General features: G+C 30.8%; 2 protein-coding genes and 1 long non-coding RNA gene across 3 annotated transcripts; all 3 read left to right on the forward strand.

Moving 5' to 3' along the window:
* Nucleotides 1-1,327: 1,327 nt before the first annotated feature.
* Nucleotides 1,328-1,738, forward strand: LOC145138897 (uncharacterized protein At5g01610-like). The gene has a single exon (XM_079072905.1). It carries the CDS (start codon nt 1,328-1,330, stop codon nt 1,736-1,738), a length of 411 nt encoding a protein of 136 aa, XP_078929031.1.
* A 4,790-nt stretch (nt 1,739-6,528) lies between these two features.
* LOC145141136 (uncharacterized) lies at nt 6,529-7,500 on the forward strand. The gene is made up of 3 exons (XR_013722459.1): nt 6,529-6,814; nt 6,881-6,969; nt 7,156-7,500. It is a non-coding gene; the product is annotated as an uncharacterized LOC145141136 (long non-coding RNA).
* A 5,080-nt stretch (nt 7,501-12,580) lies between these two features.
* On the forward strand, nt 12,581-14,640 carry LOC145141166 (large ribosomal subunit protein uL30z-like). Its single transcript, XM_079074493.1, has 6 exons — nt 12,581-12,709; nt 13,327-13,524; nt 13,618-13,715; nt 13,816-13,953; nt 14,077-14,179; nt 14,256-14,640. The coding sequence occupies exons 2-6, from the start codon at nt 13,342-13,344 to the stop codon at nt 14,469-14,471; spliced, it is 738 nt and encodes a 245-aa protein (XP_078930619.1). The 5' UTR covers nt 12,581-12,709; nt 13,327-13,341; the 3' UTR covers nt 14,472-14,640.
* The last annotated feature ends 2,259 nt before the right edge of the window (nt 14,641-16,899 follow it).

Raw genomic sequence — 16,899 nt, forward strand, 5'->3', positions numbered from 1 at the left:
CAGGTGAGTCTTCTCACTATATCCATGGGTCGAAGGCACCAATGCCAACCCATTACTTGTTATGTGAAATGCTAGTTGTCTCTGTGATACTTGCCTGAAAGACCATGGGGGGAGCCTATGGCATTTGGATATAAGACCATGGGAGGGGGGTGGGGGGGAGCCCATGACATTTGGATATAAGACCATGGGGGAGCCCATGTCATTTGGATATAAGACCATGGGGGGAGCCCGTGACATTCCTGGTAAAGACCATGGGGGGAGCCTATGGCAACTATATGTATGTTACATGATATACCGTGGATGATATTCTGTGGATGATATTTTGTGGATGTTATTCTGTGATTGTATGCTATGTAGTATTTTGGGGGAAACTCACTAAGCTTCGTGCTTACAGTTTTGTTTATGGTTTCACGTATCATCGGTTTGGAAAGGAAAGGCCCGACTTGATCGCAGCGCACACGCCCGTGTTTTCTGCCATATGTGATTTTGGGATGAACTCTAATAAATGTTTTTAATTAGCAATGTTTTTGGAATGTTTGGATTAAACGACATCTGTGTTTTGACTATAATAAAAATGAAATTTTTACCCTTGATTTTTGGGTCGTTACAGATATTATCCTAAAATTTATGTTCCTTGCTCAAAATATATTGATAATTTTGGGACAAAGACATAAAAATATATACATTTTTAATGGTGATTTATAATCTTGTGTAATAGTAATTATTATTTGACACTACATACATGACTTGTTGTGTGCATAATCATGTTGTATCAAATATTTTAATTAAATGACTTGGTGTTTATTTTTAGAGTTTCTGTTAAATGGGTTCATTGGTTATCAAACTCTTTTATAGTTATTGCTTTGTAATTTTCTAGTTGTTTGCTAGCTTCTTTTATAAAATCTAGCTATTAAAAAAATGACTTGGTGTTTGAACTAAATTAGTCTAACTTGTGTTTCAAAAGGTATGAATTGAGTGCTCACAACCAAAATGCATATGTTAGAACATAGAAATCAATAATTTAATACGTAATCTAAGTTATGTTTCAAAACATGTGAATTGAGTGATTCCCACATTAAATAACATGTCTTAAAACATAATCAAAATAATTATACTCTAATTTTATACAATAACTACTAATAAGCACTTCAATTAATCTAAGTTCTGAAATAAAAATTAGATAATTACCATTAAATCGTATGTAATAAATGTTATTGTGCTTTTTGGATCTCTTTATATATCATCTCCGTTAAAAGACTAACATATAGAATCCCATCACCTAACAAAAACAATAAAATTTGCCAAACCAAGAAGGGAGACAATGAAAATGGTTTTTATTTGCTTATCTCTTTGTCTTTTTATTTCGTTGGTGTTTGGGGAAGGTCCACCATCGGCCTATGATGCTATAAAGAAATACAACCTCCCTATTGGTCTTCTGCCGGAAGGTGTTATTGGTTATAATTTGGATCCTAAGAGTGGTGAGTTTTCAGATGATTTAAGTAGCAGTTGTGTTGTTCGTGCAGGAAAATATAAGCTCAGATATAGTTCTACAATCACTGGGATGATTTCTAAAAACAAAATAGAAGAATTAGGTGGTGTAAAGGCTAAAATAGCATTCTTTTGGATTGATATTGAGAGTGTGAATAGGAATGGTGACCAAATCGAGTTTAAGATTAGCAACTTTGCAACTAAAGACTTTCCGATTACTGTTTTTAACAAGTGTCCTCAATGTTATTAAATATTATAATGATGTAACAATGGATCTAACTGAATCAAAAATGAATTGATGTAATATGATGAACTCGTTATTATCAAAACACAACATATTATTATTTTATTATCTTAAATGCTTCATTAGATTTCGTCGTAAGTTTGTATGTTGTGGTTATTATTAATTTGCATCGGTACTTTGTTTTTATCAATTTCACTTTCTTGAGCCAACATAGGAACATTGATCCACTAATCGAGTAATTATTTGTGCCATAAATTTTTTATTTTAGCTTTTGTAATTAGAGCTAGTGAATCATTCATATACATTATCAAAATGCGACACTACCTACTATTTACATGCTACCAGTTCTGTCTCTCGCTCTTCATATACACATCGATAGGAAAATTGTTAGACATGAAAGAATGATAGAGTTCAATAGTTTATTTTCAGAACAATTTATATATTAAAATCATGATAAAATCACAAGTTACATAAACATGTCAACAAATTGGTAACTTTAAACAATTAGACCGATCGATATGGAAACAAACCGCACCGTGCGATAGGTGACGTGTCACCGTCGTGGTGAGGTGAACACTGACACCGCCCAGTTGTGTGGTGGTATGGTGGGTATCTCACAGTAGGAGATTTCACCGCAGATGTTGTTGTTGCTTGTGACCGTAATTAAACATGAATTTTTCAAAAAGAAATATTTTTTCTCTATTTTATATATATATATATATATAATATAGGGTAAAGTGAATATACCTAACAACCTTATATAAGCTTAGGTACCTAACTCCATAATACTACATCGGTTTGTGTCATATCTAAATTTTAATTGCCCTAAAGTTCTTAAACTTCAACCTCGTAACTTGATTACATCCAAAATCTTTGGACTTTCAATATTATCTTCCTTTTACATCACTTCTTTCTGTCGAATACCTGATGGGCTTCATATACTACTGCTACAAATGAAATGATGTAGGAGGAATATAATGATGAATGTCCAAAATTTTTGAAGTAAATCAAGCTTAGGGATGAAGTTTAAGAACCTTGGTCGATTGCCATGAAAATACAATGCCAAATGACGCAGTATGATGATGTTAGGTACCTAAGCTTATATAAGGTTGTTAGGTATATTCACTTTACCCTATATATATATATATATATATATATATATATATATATATATATATATATATATATATATATATATATATATATATATATATACACACACACTTCACATTTCAAACCACAAAACAAATATCAATCACTTTTATTCTTTCATATTCACAATTTGAAAACGTCTTTATCGTATTCTACTTCGTCAAATATGTTGGTGTTGCGGGAATCAGTGTCACGTACTATTCAAATATGTTTCGATTATGTATTTTTATTTATGTCTTTAATTTGGTATGTATATATTTATAATTAATGAAGTAGCTTCCTTTTATTTATTTTATATAATTAAATTTTATTTAATTAAGAAAAAATAAAAAAGAAAAGTGTGGTGAGTGTGATACCATATCTTAATAGTTTTGTGGGGCAAGGGAAAAATAATATGGCGCCGATGTGTCATGTCAAAAATTTGATGTATATACTAACAAAACTATTTAAATAACCAATCCAATGTTAAATAAACAACATGCAACCAACGATTATGCAACTTTAGTAAATATGCCCCAATGCCACCTAAATATTTATATTATCACAATAAATATGTATACGTGAAATCTCAAAAAAAAAGTTTATTTATTTTGGGAAAATTAAGGATTAAGTCCTAAAATATATATTTTTTAATAGAAAATTTAAGAAACCGATAAATTTATTCACTTTAGTCAATGTTTACATGTTTAGTAGATCATGAGACAAAATTGTCAATTTTCTCAAAATAATGAGACTTTTCTACATATTTCCTCAAAATTTATATATAATATATAAACATATTTTTATCTATTTATAAGTATTTTTTAAAGTATTTTTACGTAATCTTTTACATATTTTTGTACTTTTTAAGGTTTTTTTTATGTATTTTAAATTTATAAACATATTTTTACGTATTTATATGAATTTTTAAGCATTTTTATGTATTTTGGTATATTATTTCATATATTTATATCTAAATACATATCATTACGTATTTATGTATCTATGTTTTTCCTCATGGCTTCTTCCACACAGTCTGATAGAGTCATGTTCTTTTTCGTAATTAGACTTGCCATTTTTTCCTAAAAAAATATAAAAAAATATGACATGTCATAAATATTGCAACATGAAATGTAGTTTGGTACAAGTTGTATCCATACATTGCCCTTAAATTAAGAGAATGTAAGGATTAAAATAATACAATAAGGGCATATAGGTAATTTTAACTTGAAACTTTACCAAAAAAATGATGAAATTTACCTCTGGCACCCGTGTGACCGGTTCTTCCAATCCTATGTCATAAATATTGCAACATGAAATCTAAATCGAATTAAAGTTGAGATTGTTGTTCACAAAACTTGAGAAGAAATTATGATGTGAATATGACAAATTTACCCCTACAACAACACTTCGATAATAAACAATATTGCAAGAAAATGCTTACAAAGTTTTTTTGGAAAATCAAACATAATAACATCAACATCCAAATCCAAATCCCAAGCTGCTAAAAATGTACACACGATTGTGGGGCAGTCTCCATAATTAGTTTTGAACTTTTTGTGGTTTTCAACCCTGGTTCATACATTATAAGTAAATTACATTATTCTTAGACACAAAACTATTAGCTATGTAGGGTATTTTAGTCTTTTCAACATTCAAAATACATAAAATATATAAAAAACTATATAAAAAACTTTAAAAAATACATAAATACGTTAAAAAATGTACCAAAATACATACAAGTACGTAAAACTACATAAAAAATATATTTATACATTTAAAATACATAAAAAACATAAAAAAACTATATAAAAAACTTTAAAAATTACATAAATACATAAAAATATGTAAAAATACTAAGAGAATACATAAAAATAAGTTTAAAAATTATATACAATTTTTTGAAAAAAAATTGTAGAAAAAATCTCATTATTTTGGAAAAATTGAAGATTTGGTTTCATGACCTGAGCAGGTCAAAATGAGATAAAGTAAGACATAAAATTATATACAATTTTTTCATTACAAAACCAAACATTTTTTCGAAAATGTTAGGGTAAAAACGGACATAAAATTCAACTTTGGGTAAAACCAACAAAACCCTGAAAACTTAGGGTTTTTATGACATTAGCCCTAAAACTATATTACTGAAAGCATGCAATAAAAATAACAATAAATAATCAATATCAACAAAGATCCGATTTCAAGTTATATCCATCTAATATGCGAGTTAAACATGAATCGATACCGAATCCAACTAGTGGCCTAAGTTGGCACTAAAAAATAATATCAAGCTCCAATAACTCATTCATTTCCAAAATATGTAATAAAACAAGCTTTATAATTATACATTGGGCGTGTTCAACAAAACTAGCTGATAGCGGGTAGCAGGTAGTTTGTAGCCGGTAGCGTTTTGTCAAACGCTATATGAAGTAACATTTGGATTTGGAGCATTTTGTTTAAACTAAACGCTAGAAGTTTGTAATGGCAATTGCCAAACAAGGCTTTCTATTCAAAACGAAACGTTTTGTCAAACGCTAGATGATAGAACTCTCAAACGCTCCCAAACGCTTCTTGCCTAACATACCCATAGTCACTAATCAAACCTAAGCCAAACCATTAGATTCAATTGAAATACTACATAAAGTTTCATCCAAATGTTCATAAAAATTATCATTTTCTTTCATATTCTTGGAAGATCATGATGGGTTATGATACAAAATGTAAGTTAGTTTTTCATAAAAACCGCAACGGAAGCTTTTAAAAATAACAGATTTATTTTAAAGTTTATAACAAAATCAAACCATCTAGGGTCCATTTATAGAGGTTATATTGATATTTAAAACAACCATAGAGTGTTTTAGAATGACAACCTTTGGAGTCTTTGAACCCACTTGTAATTGGGATGTTGATGAAGATAGAAAAATCAAAGAGTATGATTTTCTCTACAAGTATTCACCATCAAGACTAAGACACTTGAAATGCTAGTTCCTTCTATATATATATATATATATATATATATATATATATATATATATATATATATATATATATATATATATAGGGTTAGGTTCATGTGAGACAGACTAATTTTGTGTGACCGTGAGACGTAATTTTTTTTTTGTAGATAAAAAAACATTTTTAAAATGCAAAATAATTGAAATTTTTCGATTTTTTTTTCAAATATTATTTTCGTCATTTATATTTTTCAAAAAAAAAACCAAAAATATAAAAAAAAATAAAAAAAATACCGTTTTTTTATAAATTCTAGTAGAATATTAGAATATTTTACATATCTGACAAATCTAATAGAATATTCTAACATTCTAAAAATCACATTAGAATATTTACAGTGTAATATTCTATTAGAATTTTTCACGTATTTAAAAAAACGGTAATTTTTTTAGGTAATTATAGTGACAAAAATAATAATTAAAAAAAAAGAGTTCGGATTTTTCCTTTTATTTTGCATTTTAAAATTATTTTTAGATTGCGTCACGGTCTCACAAAATTAGCATGGTCTCAAATGAACCTGAACATATATATATATATATATATATATATATATATATATATATATATATATATATATATATATATATATATATATATATATATATATAAAAGACCCTTTTATTCTGAAGTCGCCAAAAGCAAATTAACACGATTCCAAAATCGCCACGTAACCCACCCTCACCGATCGACGTAATTTATCAGTAGCTCATTACGTTGATTCAATCCATCTCCTGTTCTCTTCAACTTCTACGCCTCCCTTCTACACATCGACATATCCACCAATTCCCCCATCTCTTTCGCTAAACGTCCGATTTTACGCACAAAAGGAATCCGACACATCATCCACTAAAAAAAAAAACCTAATTCGTTGTGTAAATATTCATCAAGTCATTTCTGCCAATTGTGGATTGATTGTTAGTCCTTGAATCTTCAAAACAGGTAATATTTCATTCGGTTCTCACTTAAATTACATCACCCCCCCCAAAAAAATCCTAATTTTCACAGTTTGAAATTATCCTCGGTGATCTTGTTGAATGCGGAGCCAAAGAGGAACGCTTCAATCGTTCCATCTGCTGTCACCATGTTTGCTATTGGTACATTATCTTCACAAACCCTAATTTGATTTTGATCTTATCTATTTGTTAGTGTTAACCCAATAGTTGGATTTTGCTACCCGTTCAGGTTTATATTGACAAAATTTGCCCTAAATTATATTCTATTTTTTCATGTGTCACAAGTATCGAATTCATGCTCTGATTTGAGGTTTTTGTTTGAATTAGAATGCAGTTTTTTGTATTTGCATTTTTGGATTCTCAAGTTTGCTCGTCACATATCTGATGAAGCCTTTCTGGTCAAAAACATTGCTAACATGGTCCACCCTTAAGATTATTCTGTAGTTGGTAACTGGGAAAACAAAAAGACATTCCTTACACTGCCTATGTGATTTCCTACCATATATGTACAATACAGAAACTCATAGTAGTGATGTTGGTCATAAGATTTTCTGACTGGTCATTGTCCTGGGTTGTTTTAAGATTTTTTACTACTTGTTGAAGGTTTGGGCTTCTATTTCTTCCATTACATATATATAGAATTTCCTATTAACAATATAATAGAGAGGGGAACGTGACAGTAAACATAGGGTAAAAAAGAAGAATGAAATGAAAAGTAAAGTAAATGAATTCTAACCTCTTACGGTTTGAAGAGAATGAGAATCGGTGGCTGAACAGAAGAATTTATCCAATTTGGAGTGTAATTTTGTAATGAATCAATGTCCATATGAATAGAACTTGATGAACCGGTGGTTTGCATAACAATTGTCTATGAAGCGATGTACCTGTCCATCACGTCGTATTAAAGGTTTATAACCCTAATCCATGAAAAAAACGCACCTTGACACCATAATGCATGGAAATAAGAGGGGCATGATGGGTTATTGGTACAACCTTGCCAATATTGTAGAACGTAAATTATTGGAGAGAGAAGAACATGACGGGTGCAGGGACAGGGGACTCGAGGACGCCTTTCAAGTATATATATATATATATATATATATATATATATATATATATATATATATATATATATATATAGAGGTTCAGTTTCATTTGAGACCATGCTAATTTTGTGAGACCGTGAGACCATATCTAAAAATAATTTTAAAATGCAAAATAAAAGGAAAAATCCGAAAATTCTTTTTTTAATTATTATTTTCGTATTTAATTACCTAAAAATAATAAAAAATAATAAAAAAAAATATTACTGTTTTTTTTTGAAAAATACGTGAAGTATTTTAATAGAATATTACACTGTAAATATTCTAATGTGATTTTTAGAAAGTTAGAATATTCTATTAGATTTGTCACATATGTAAAATATTCTAATATTCTATTAGAATATATAAAAAAAAAAGAGTATTTTCCTTATTTATTTTTTTATTTTTTTTTCGGTATTTTTTTAAATTTTTTTTGGAAAATATAAATGACGAAAATAATATTTGAAATTTTTTTTTTCGTAAATTTTCAATTATTTTGCATTTTAAAAATGTTTTTTTCTATCTACACAATGAGTGGCTATGATTGTGTCTCACGGTCTCACAAAATTAGGTCGTCTTACATAAACCTAACCTTTTATATATATATATATATATATATATATATATATATATATATTAAAACTTTGTTCTCTTATGAATAGTAAATTTGTACGTTTTTTTGTCAACTTTGCCCCTCAACTTTAGCCATTTTGACATTTTTGGTCATTACAATCAAATTTTTTTTTCATTTTTTAGGAACATTTTAATATTCAAAGTTTGGTCACAAAACTTTAAGGAATTGAAAACTTAGGTCCATTTTCTAAAAACTTGCTAATTCCAACCCCTTTAATTCTTTAGCCATTTTGACACTTTTGGTCCTTACAGTCAAATTTTACATTTTGACACTTTCGGTCATTGCAATCAAAATTTTTACATTTTTTAGAACCTTTTAATATTTAAAGTTTGGCCACAAAACTTTAAGGAATTGACAACTTTGGTTGTTTTTCTAAAAACTTGCTAATTCCAACCCCTTTAATTATTTAGCCATTTTGACACTTTTGGTCCTTATAGTAAAAAGTTTTATATTTTTTCATAAAAAACGGCACGGGGCTATATATATATATATATATATATATATATATATATATATATATATATATATATATATATATATTAGAGCGCGGACAGTTCGTGAGACATATTTCTAAAACAACATATTTCGATCTAATGTCCACACAGTTTTCCCCACTGCTTCCAGAAAAACGATGCATCGATTCCCAATACACTGCATCCTCCATCAACAATGCCCTGCCGTTCTCTCTTTCTCTTTCTCGCCTTCGACCGATTTGGTGTTCTCAACATTCTGAAATCAATCCACGACAAATGCACCTCCATCTTGAAGGGTTCTTAAATGAGTGCATTTGGTCGGGTTCATGTGAATTCATGCAGTTCGATCGATGGGTACTGACGCTTTTGTAATGGCACCATATTCCTTTAAAGTTCACTAGCCACTGCTTCATGTTGGATTCTCCTAACCCCAATTCTTTGTCTATGACCGGTTGGTAATTCATTCATCTCTGTCCTTCTGCATCAACAATTGGCTGCGTGAGAACCCTATTGTTCGTCAACAACAATTAACAACTTTCCGTTATGATAAAAGGTGGTATTGATTGTGTCATTTTTAGGGTTTTGTTTTTGTTTCTTACGTTTTTTTTACTTCTGGTTCCATATGCCACCTGATTAGAATTATAATTTAAATGCAATATTTAATATTTATAATATCATGTTATATACTAATTTATATTAATTAATCTTAAATAAAGTTTAATATTTATTTATTGAATTCATATAAAAAATTAATATATATTAAAAATTGAAACACAGTAACATAATTTATAAATATAGTAAACAAATACGATCGTGATCTTGATATATTTATTATAAATATAATCTTATTTATTTAATAATTATTTATAATAAAGTAATAATTAATTTAAATTTATTATATATAAACATTTTATTTATTATAATATAATTTGAAATATTTTTGTAATGAAAAAAATATAATATATATTTTTTAAAATCTAATTAGTAGATAGGTATATTTGACAATATATATAAGTTATAAAAATAGAATATTCTAGGAATATACTTTTTGGGGTAAAATATGGGGTAGAAAATGGAGGAGGGTTGGAGATGAAACACTATTTACCCCATTTTTTACTCCATTTATGGGGAGAAAAATGGAGATGGGTTGGAGATGGTCTAAGAATTTCTTGATTTTGGATTTCAAGATAAGTTAAAATTAATAATTGTTTTCTTTGAAATTTATTAATTTAATTCCTTTGTGTATGATGAATTCTTGGTAGTTTTTGTGGTTGATTTCCCTGACCCGTAATCCGCTTTTTTAGTTATATATCCGCATTTTATAGTGAAGGGTACTTGAAAGCCAATAGAAATACTGGTAATGTTTTTCACATGACGAACAAATTGAAATATTGGAGGTTTGATTTTGATGTTTTGTTAATTTCCTATTTAAGAAATGATTTTTTAGATTGTTGGCTTCATATTCTCCATAGCATTCAGGAAATCGGATTTGATCTGTGAACACATTGGTAATAAGCCAACTTTTGGGGATAATCAGGTATGCGAATATACAAATGACAACATTACAGGCCTCAAACTGGTAGTCACGTAAAGAAGATCACTGTTTCTTCTGTTTGCAGGAGTACGTGAATTGATATTTTGAGCTACACATGGATCTGATACAAAACTGGAATGTCAGATAACCTTGTCTATGTATTTGTAGAATTTTTGTGGACATAAATATATATTTTTTTAATTTAACTATTTAAGTATAAGTTTGAGACCTTGATGAATATCATTTTTTGGCTTCATGCTCACATGATTCCACTTCAAAGTTAATTTAATTATTGGTTAATTTTTATTGTGATTTTGTATGGTATAATTAGTTTTCTGTGTTTTAATTACTTAAAATAACATACAAAGGTACAACATATTACTTACATGTTAATGACAGTTATTTGTGATGTTAATTTATAGGAAATATATACCATCAGATGTTGCCCCATAGGCCCAAGAACAAATAATCTTAACCAACAAGTGCTATCAATGTTAATTTATGACACAGTTATTTGTGATGTTCATGACCTGGAAGTTTTGTTTTCCATTGATCATTTATGTAAAAAGTATATTTTATCGATGTGATTTATTTATTTATTTATTTTTGTGAAAGCCACAACCATTAGCTCAAAACATAACAAAAAACAAATGGAGGTATTTTTTTGTCAAATTGTTTGGTTTAATTACCGATTTAGGTCTCTTCCTGGTTATGCTCACAAGAGGCCGATGACAGATCTGTGTCAAATCCACTCATAGACATATATGCTAACACCGGAGAATCAATGATAAGGAATCTCTTTTGTAAGACAAATAAGAAAATTATTACTTAGAACATATTAATTTCATCTTATACACATTCTGGGGCATTATGCTGATGCATTTTCTCTATTTAATAAAATGGTTTTACAATGGATCAAATCTATTGTAGCAACACTAATTAGCATGCTATGTGTTTGTGCAATTGTGCCTAAATGGGATCATTTGAAAAGGTCAAAACTGAACAATTATGATGATGTCATTGAAAGTTCCTCAACCCAATACTCTTATCACAAAGGTAATACATGACCGTGTTTGACTTTTGCCATTTTGTTAGTAGATTCTTAGTTTTTTCTCTACCTTCAGGCTTCTCATAATGGACAACTGTGTATATGCACTTCTGACCGGCTACCGTGACCCTCCCAAAGTTGTTTTGGTGAGTGATGAATCTTATATTCTTCCAAAACGAATCAAGAAAATTAATAAACTTAAGAGGTGTTGACACATACTGATGTGGTCTCAATAGGTATTAACGACATGCCAACAGTAGTGGGTGAGGTTGAAAAGACCAGCCACATGGATGCTTGTGCAAACAGTCCATCAGATTTTCAAAAACTAGATTTATAGTTAGCTAACATGGATCCCCAATGTATATAAATGCAAATATATCTATTTAAAATAGTTTTGTGTCTGAATTAAAGCTTAATAATGCTTCAATTAGGTACATATCACAAGCAAAACAAGAACTTGTTTCAAATTCTTTGACTACATTTGTACATTCAAAAAATCTATTTGATTATAACTTTGCACTTCCATTTTTCTTCTCGGTATGTGCATAAGTTTTATAGATTCCACTTTAATAGTACATTTGGATTGTGTTAAGGAAAATACCCAAATTACCCTTCATGGACCATGCTAAGCACGGGCCTAAAACATACCTAGTATATATATATATATATATATATATATATATATATATATATATATATATATATATATATATATATATCGATTTCATACAATTTTTTTTTAATTCGACCGTAATAATGTGTTTCATTCTCCCTACTAAATACTAATGCTTACAAAAATCATCTAGAAAAGAAGGAACGACCTATTTTTTAGCCTTGGTTGTGGCTCGTGGGCCATGCAAAACCCAACAGTTTAAGTAATGGGTCAAATTGGGCTGGTTTTAATTTGGGCTGATTTTGTTCCGTCTACCCTACCATACCAATAGTCCAATACCATACTACCATATTGGTCTTTGTTTGCACTCTGCATTGTGAAAAACTGAAAACCTAAAGTTTTTCCGTCTTTCGGCTTCCACCTAAGGACTCACTTCTCCCCGCTTGGCTGTTATTGCTTCTCATACGGCTTCATCTTCAACCTGTTGATTTCTCGTGGTAAGTTTTTCTACCTTTTGAATCCTGAACCTGTTGTGTTTGTGTTGCCGTCCAATTATACTGAAAGTTTGAAACCCTAATGCCAAATTACAAGAACAAGAGAAACGATAAGCATACTTTTTTTGCTTGACTAATGAAGTTGTTTATGCATAGTCTGCTTGGTTAGTGTACTGATCAGCTCATATCTCATTTATTAAGTTGGAGAACTGAAAAACGTCTAGAACTTATCGGTAGCTGTAAAAAGAGGGTTTATGTTTAGAAGGGATTTAGGCAATTCCAATTCCAACTCCAATTTCAGTTTTGTTTGTTATTCCTAAAGAAAGAGTCGAGTAAGAATTGATTTCTTACTTTCTATTAGCCAGACAAAGTGAAAACTTGAGTGCAATTCCTCTGTACGCATTTGGTTGTTGGATATTTTTGTGAAAAGCCTCCTCTTTTAGGTTTTAAATGAAAACCTTTTTCTCTTTTCTTCAACCATGTTTTTGGATCAAGTGATAGAAAGAAAACTTGAGTGCAAACTTTTAGATGTAATAAGACCAACATGTTGAATTTTGAGTTGGTTTCGATTCTGTGACTGATTTGGTTTTGATATTTTTTTGGGTACATGGCTTTATCAGATAGCATCAACCATCATGGCTGATGAAGAAGCAAAGCCTCTAAATTATGTGTCAGAAATTGTATTAAAGAAGAGGAAAAGCAATGAAGACTGGGCAAATAGAAGGAAAGAGCAGTTGGAGCAAAGGGTGAAAAAGTCTAAAAGTGACAATTTTGTTATCAAGAAACCCGAACAGTTTATCAGAGAATTCCGCGATAAAGTAAACATTTTCAAATAATTTTTTTTTCTATTGTTTGTATGTTTAATGGACTAACACTCTGATAATTAACATTCACTTGATGCTTTTATCCAGGAGTCAGATCTCATTAAAATGAAATATCGAGGAAAACGACCAATAAAAGCATCAATATTTCCTCAATCAAAACTACTTTTTATAATACGTATACAGGGGTATGTCATATGTGACCATTATATACTTATTACAATGTATTTTATTTCTTCAGTTTTATCATTTGTTTTTTTGCTTACATTTTCTGGTTTTGATTTTCAGTAAAAATGACATGCATCCACACACAAGAAAACTGTTGTACTCTCTGAGATTAAGGAGAATGTTTACTGGTGTTTTTGTCAAGGCAAATGATAGAATCATGGAAATTTTACAGAAAGTCGAGCCATTTGTCACTTATGGGTGAGTAGCACTGCAAGTCTATCAAAGGGGTTTTATGTCTTTTTGACTTAATGGGCTTAATGAGTTAAGCACTTAATTTGGACAAATTGTTTTTAATTTTCATTTTGTTTATGCTTTTGAAAGGTATCCTAACCTGAAGAGTGTGAATGAACTGATATACAAGAAGGGTTTGGCAAAAATCAACAAACAAGTATTTCCATTGACAGATAACAACATCATTGAACAGGTATGCAGGATTTTTGCCATTTTTTTTTGGAAATGTTTAAATGAATATTGAGGTGAGTTAATGGTGGTTATTGCAGGCAATGAGTGAACATGGAATTATATGCATAGAAGACATAGTGAAGGAGATAGCAAATGTGGGTCCACATTTCAAGGAGGTGTGCAGTTTTTTGTGTCCATTCAATCTGAATAAACCGGAGAAGGCGTTGCATGGTAAGAAGAAGGTGTACAAGGATGGCGGTGACTCTGGGAATCGTGAAGATCAAATCAATGAGTTGATTAGTAAGATGAATTAATTAATGATAATATAATCTTTAAGTGAATGTTCAACTCTTTTCCTTTTTTTATTAATCCTTGTTTTATGGAATGTAGTTCTTATAGGTTATTTGTGAGCTCTTCGAGCTTGTAATACCAAACAAAATTTTGATAACTATTTGAGATATGTATGTCTTATTATTTTTGTGATGTTTTATTTTAATAGACTGATTAGCGGTTGAAAACGTGCCATGTTCGTTTCGGATTGAGATATCTTCGTCTTAACCCGATCCGTTTAATTATCTTGTATGGTTTAGGTTTAGAGCATTGGGTGTGGGCAACAAGGTGCAACATCAAGTTGTGTCACCTCACATGCCACGTAAGCAAGTGGTGTTATAACACCAAGTGGGGAAATGAGCAACAAGATGCAATACCAACTTTTTGAAAATAAATATGTTTTATTTTTATTTTTTTTTTGAATTTGGGTTTTTTTTTTTACTTTTTTTTTCTTTTTCGTTTTTTTCGTTTTTGCATTTTTTTTAATCACTAACATTAATATATTTTTTATAAAACATAAAATTTTAAAAACAAAAAAAAGACATAATATTTAAAATCTAAATTTACGATTACAATAAAAAAAACATAATTTTAAACCTAAAATCATAACTAAAATATCATTCAAATTACTACTAAAACCACATAACAATCCTAATTAACCCAAATATTTCTTCCTAATTTGTTCCTTCATCGTTTGTAGCACCGCTAGATCAGCAGGCGCCAAACCCTCTTCGCTTGTCTGAAGAATTGACAACTAATGTGTCATTAGTTCCCTTTCTTTTTGCTCCTGCTTCTCCCGTGCTTGCCTTTCCAGGAACTCCAAATGACGACGTTTCAACTCATTTTTTTCATTTATTAATAAATTGTGCTCGTTGAATTTCGCTCTCATTTCCGCCGCTTCTTTTGCTCTCGTCTCTACCTCCCCCGCATGTCTTGCAGCGCGCCTCGCTTTGTCGCGTCCGGGCGGTCGTCGTGGTGGGGATATCTCTTGGATATCATCCGGGATCTCATCGTCGTCGGCGTTTAGGTCGATGTTAGTCCGTGCGTCCGACACGTCGACCGAGCTAGAATTGCAAGACCTTTTGGGTTGAACCTCCGACGATGTAGGCGTTTTATTCCACTTTGGATCCGCTCGCAACAATTCTTATGATTTTTCAAAGTCGAAAACATGACCCATTTCAACCCGATATTGTTCCTTAGCAGATTTGAACAAATCGAAGTCGTTGGTTCCGCTTTGTTGTTGCGCCTCAAGCCGGTTGTAAATACCATTGAATTTGTTGCACCGCTTAGTTATTTGACCCCATTTGGTGCTCAATATGTCATTGTTGCGATACAGATTTTTCTTTAAAATAACGTGAAACTTGTCGAGCACCGCCCCCCAATAAGCTCCTTTTTTCATTCCATTTCCGCGAAGTTCGTTTTTTGAAGTAGCACACCAAGCCGCCGTCAAAGCGTATTCCTCCTCCGGTGTCCACCATTGTGGAACGTCTGCATTTTCTGTTTCTACCGCTATCGATTTCCCTTTCGATTTTCCTTTCCCTTTCCCTCTCCTACTACCTCCCGCTTCCACTTCAACCGATTGTTGTGTCGTAGGTGATGGTTGGTTGCTTGTTTGTTGCATCGAAGCAAAAGTAGGGAAAATATTTTGTTGTAAATTTGGGGTTTGACCAAATTGATTTTGTTGAAGGTAAGGTGAGTTGGGAAATTGCAGTGGCGGTGAAGCGGGATTGAAAGCGGCACCTTCGTATGGGATTTGTGGTGAGCCTTGTGACGATAACAGGTTGAAATAATTTTCATAACCCGCGAATCCGAGAGGCGAGGTTGTGTTTGGGTTTGATGATGGAGGGGGGGTGTTTGGGTTTTGCTCCATTTTTTAAAATTTTTAAAAAAGATATGTGTATAAGATATAGAGAGAATGAGAGAAAGGTTTAAAAAAATGGTTTAAAAGTAGTATTTATAATAAGGATAAAAGGTAATTTTTTATTATTATTTAATTTTGACCGTTTTCAAACGGTCGAGTGAAGAAAACGTTCGAATTTATACGTTGCAATCCGTCTTAACGCCCACGAGATTCGCCATAACTAGCTTCAACGAGTTGGGGGGGGGGGGGGGGGTTGTGTTCCTCGCGTCGTGACGCCGTTTTCGTGTGCCAATTCACCCAATTCGTTTATCGTTGTGACCCATACCGTATACTCTTAGAATTTAGATTTTGTAAATATGTCGTGTTATGCTAAATTGAAACACTAAGTTGAAAAAGTAATAATTGTGAGGTGGGAATGAAAAAGTGAAAAATAAGAAATCTAGTAGTTTTGGAGGTGAAAAAGTATTAGAATAATTATTCTAATACTTTTTTACTTTCATTTATTTACAAAATAATATATGGATTTTTTTTTAAGTTTTTTTGAAATTTCG

Source organism: Lactuca virosa, chromosome 9, assembly GCF_052849685.1.
Source record: "Lactuca virosa cultivar CGN04683 chromosome 9, Lactuca_virosa_CGN04683_v6, whole genome shotgun sequence".
In the NCBI taxonomy this organism is placed as follows: domain Eukaryota; kingdom Viridiplantae; phylum Streptophyta; class Magnoliopsida; order Asterales; family Asteraceae; genus Lactuca; species Lactuca virosa.

Excerpts from the sequence above, each read along its gene's own strand:
- LOC145138897 (XM_079072905.1), top strand. The coding sequence starts at position 1,328 with ATGGTTTTTATTTGCTTATCTCTTTGTCTTTTTATTTCGTTGGTGTTT.
- LOC145141166 (XM_079074493.1), top strand. The coding sequence starts at position 13,342 with ATGGCTGATGAAGAAGCAAAGCCTCTAAATTATGTGTCAGAAATTGTA. Across the intron at positions 13,525-13,617 it reads TCAGAGAATTCCGCGATAAA|GAGTCAGATCTCATTAAAAT; the intron begins GTAAACATTTTC and ends GCTTTTATCCAG. Across the intron at positions 14,180-14,255 it reads ATAACAACATCATTGAACAG|GCAATGAGTGAACATGGAAT; the intron begins GTATGCAGGATT and ends TGGTTATTGCAG.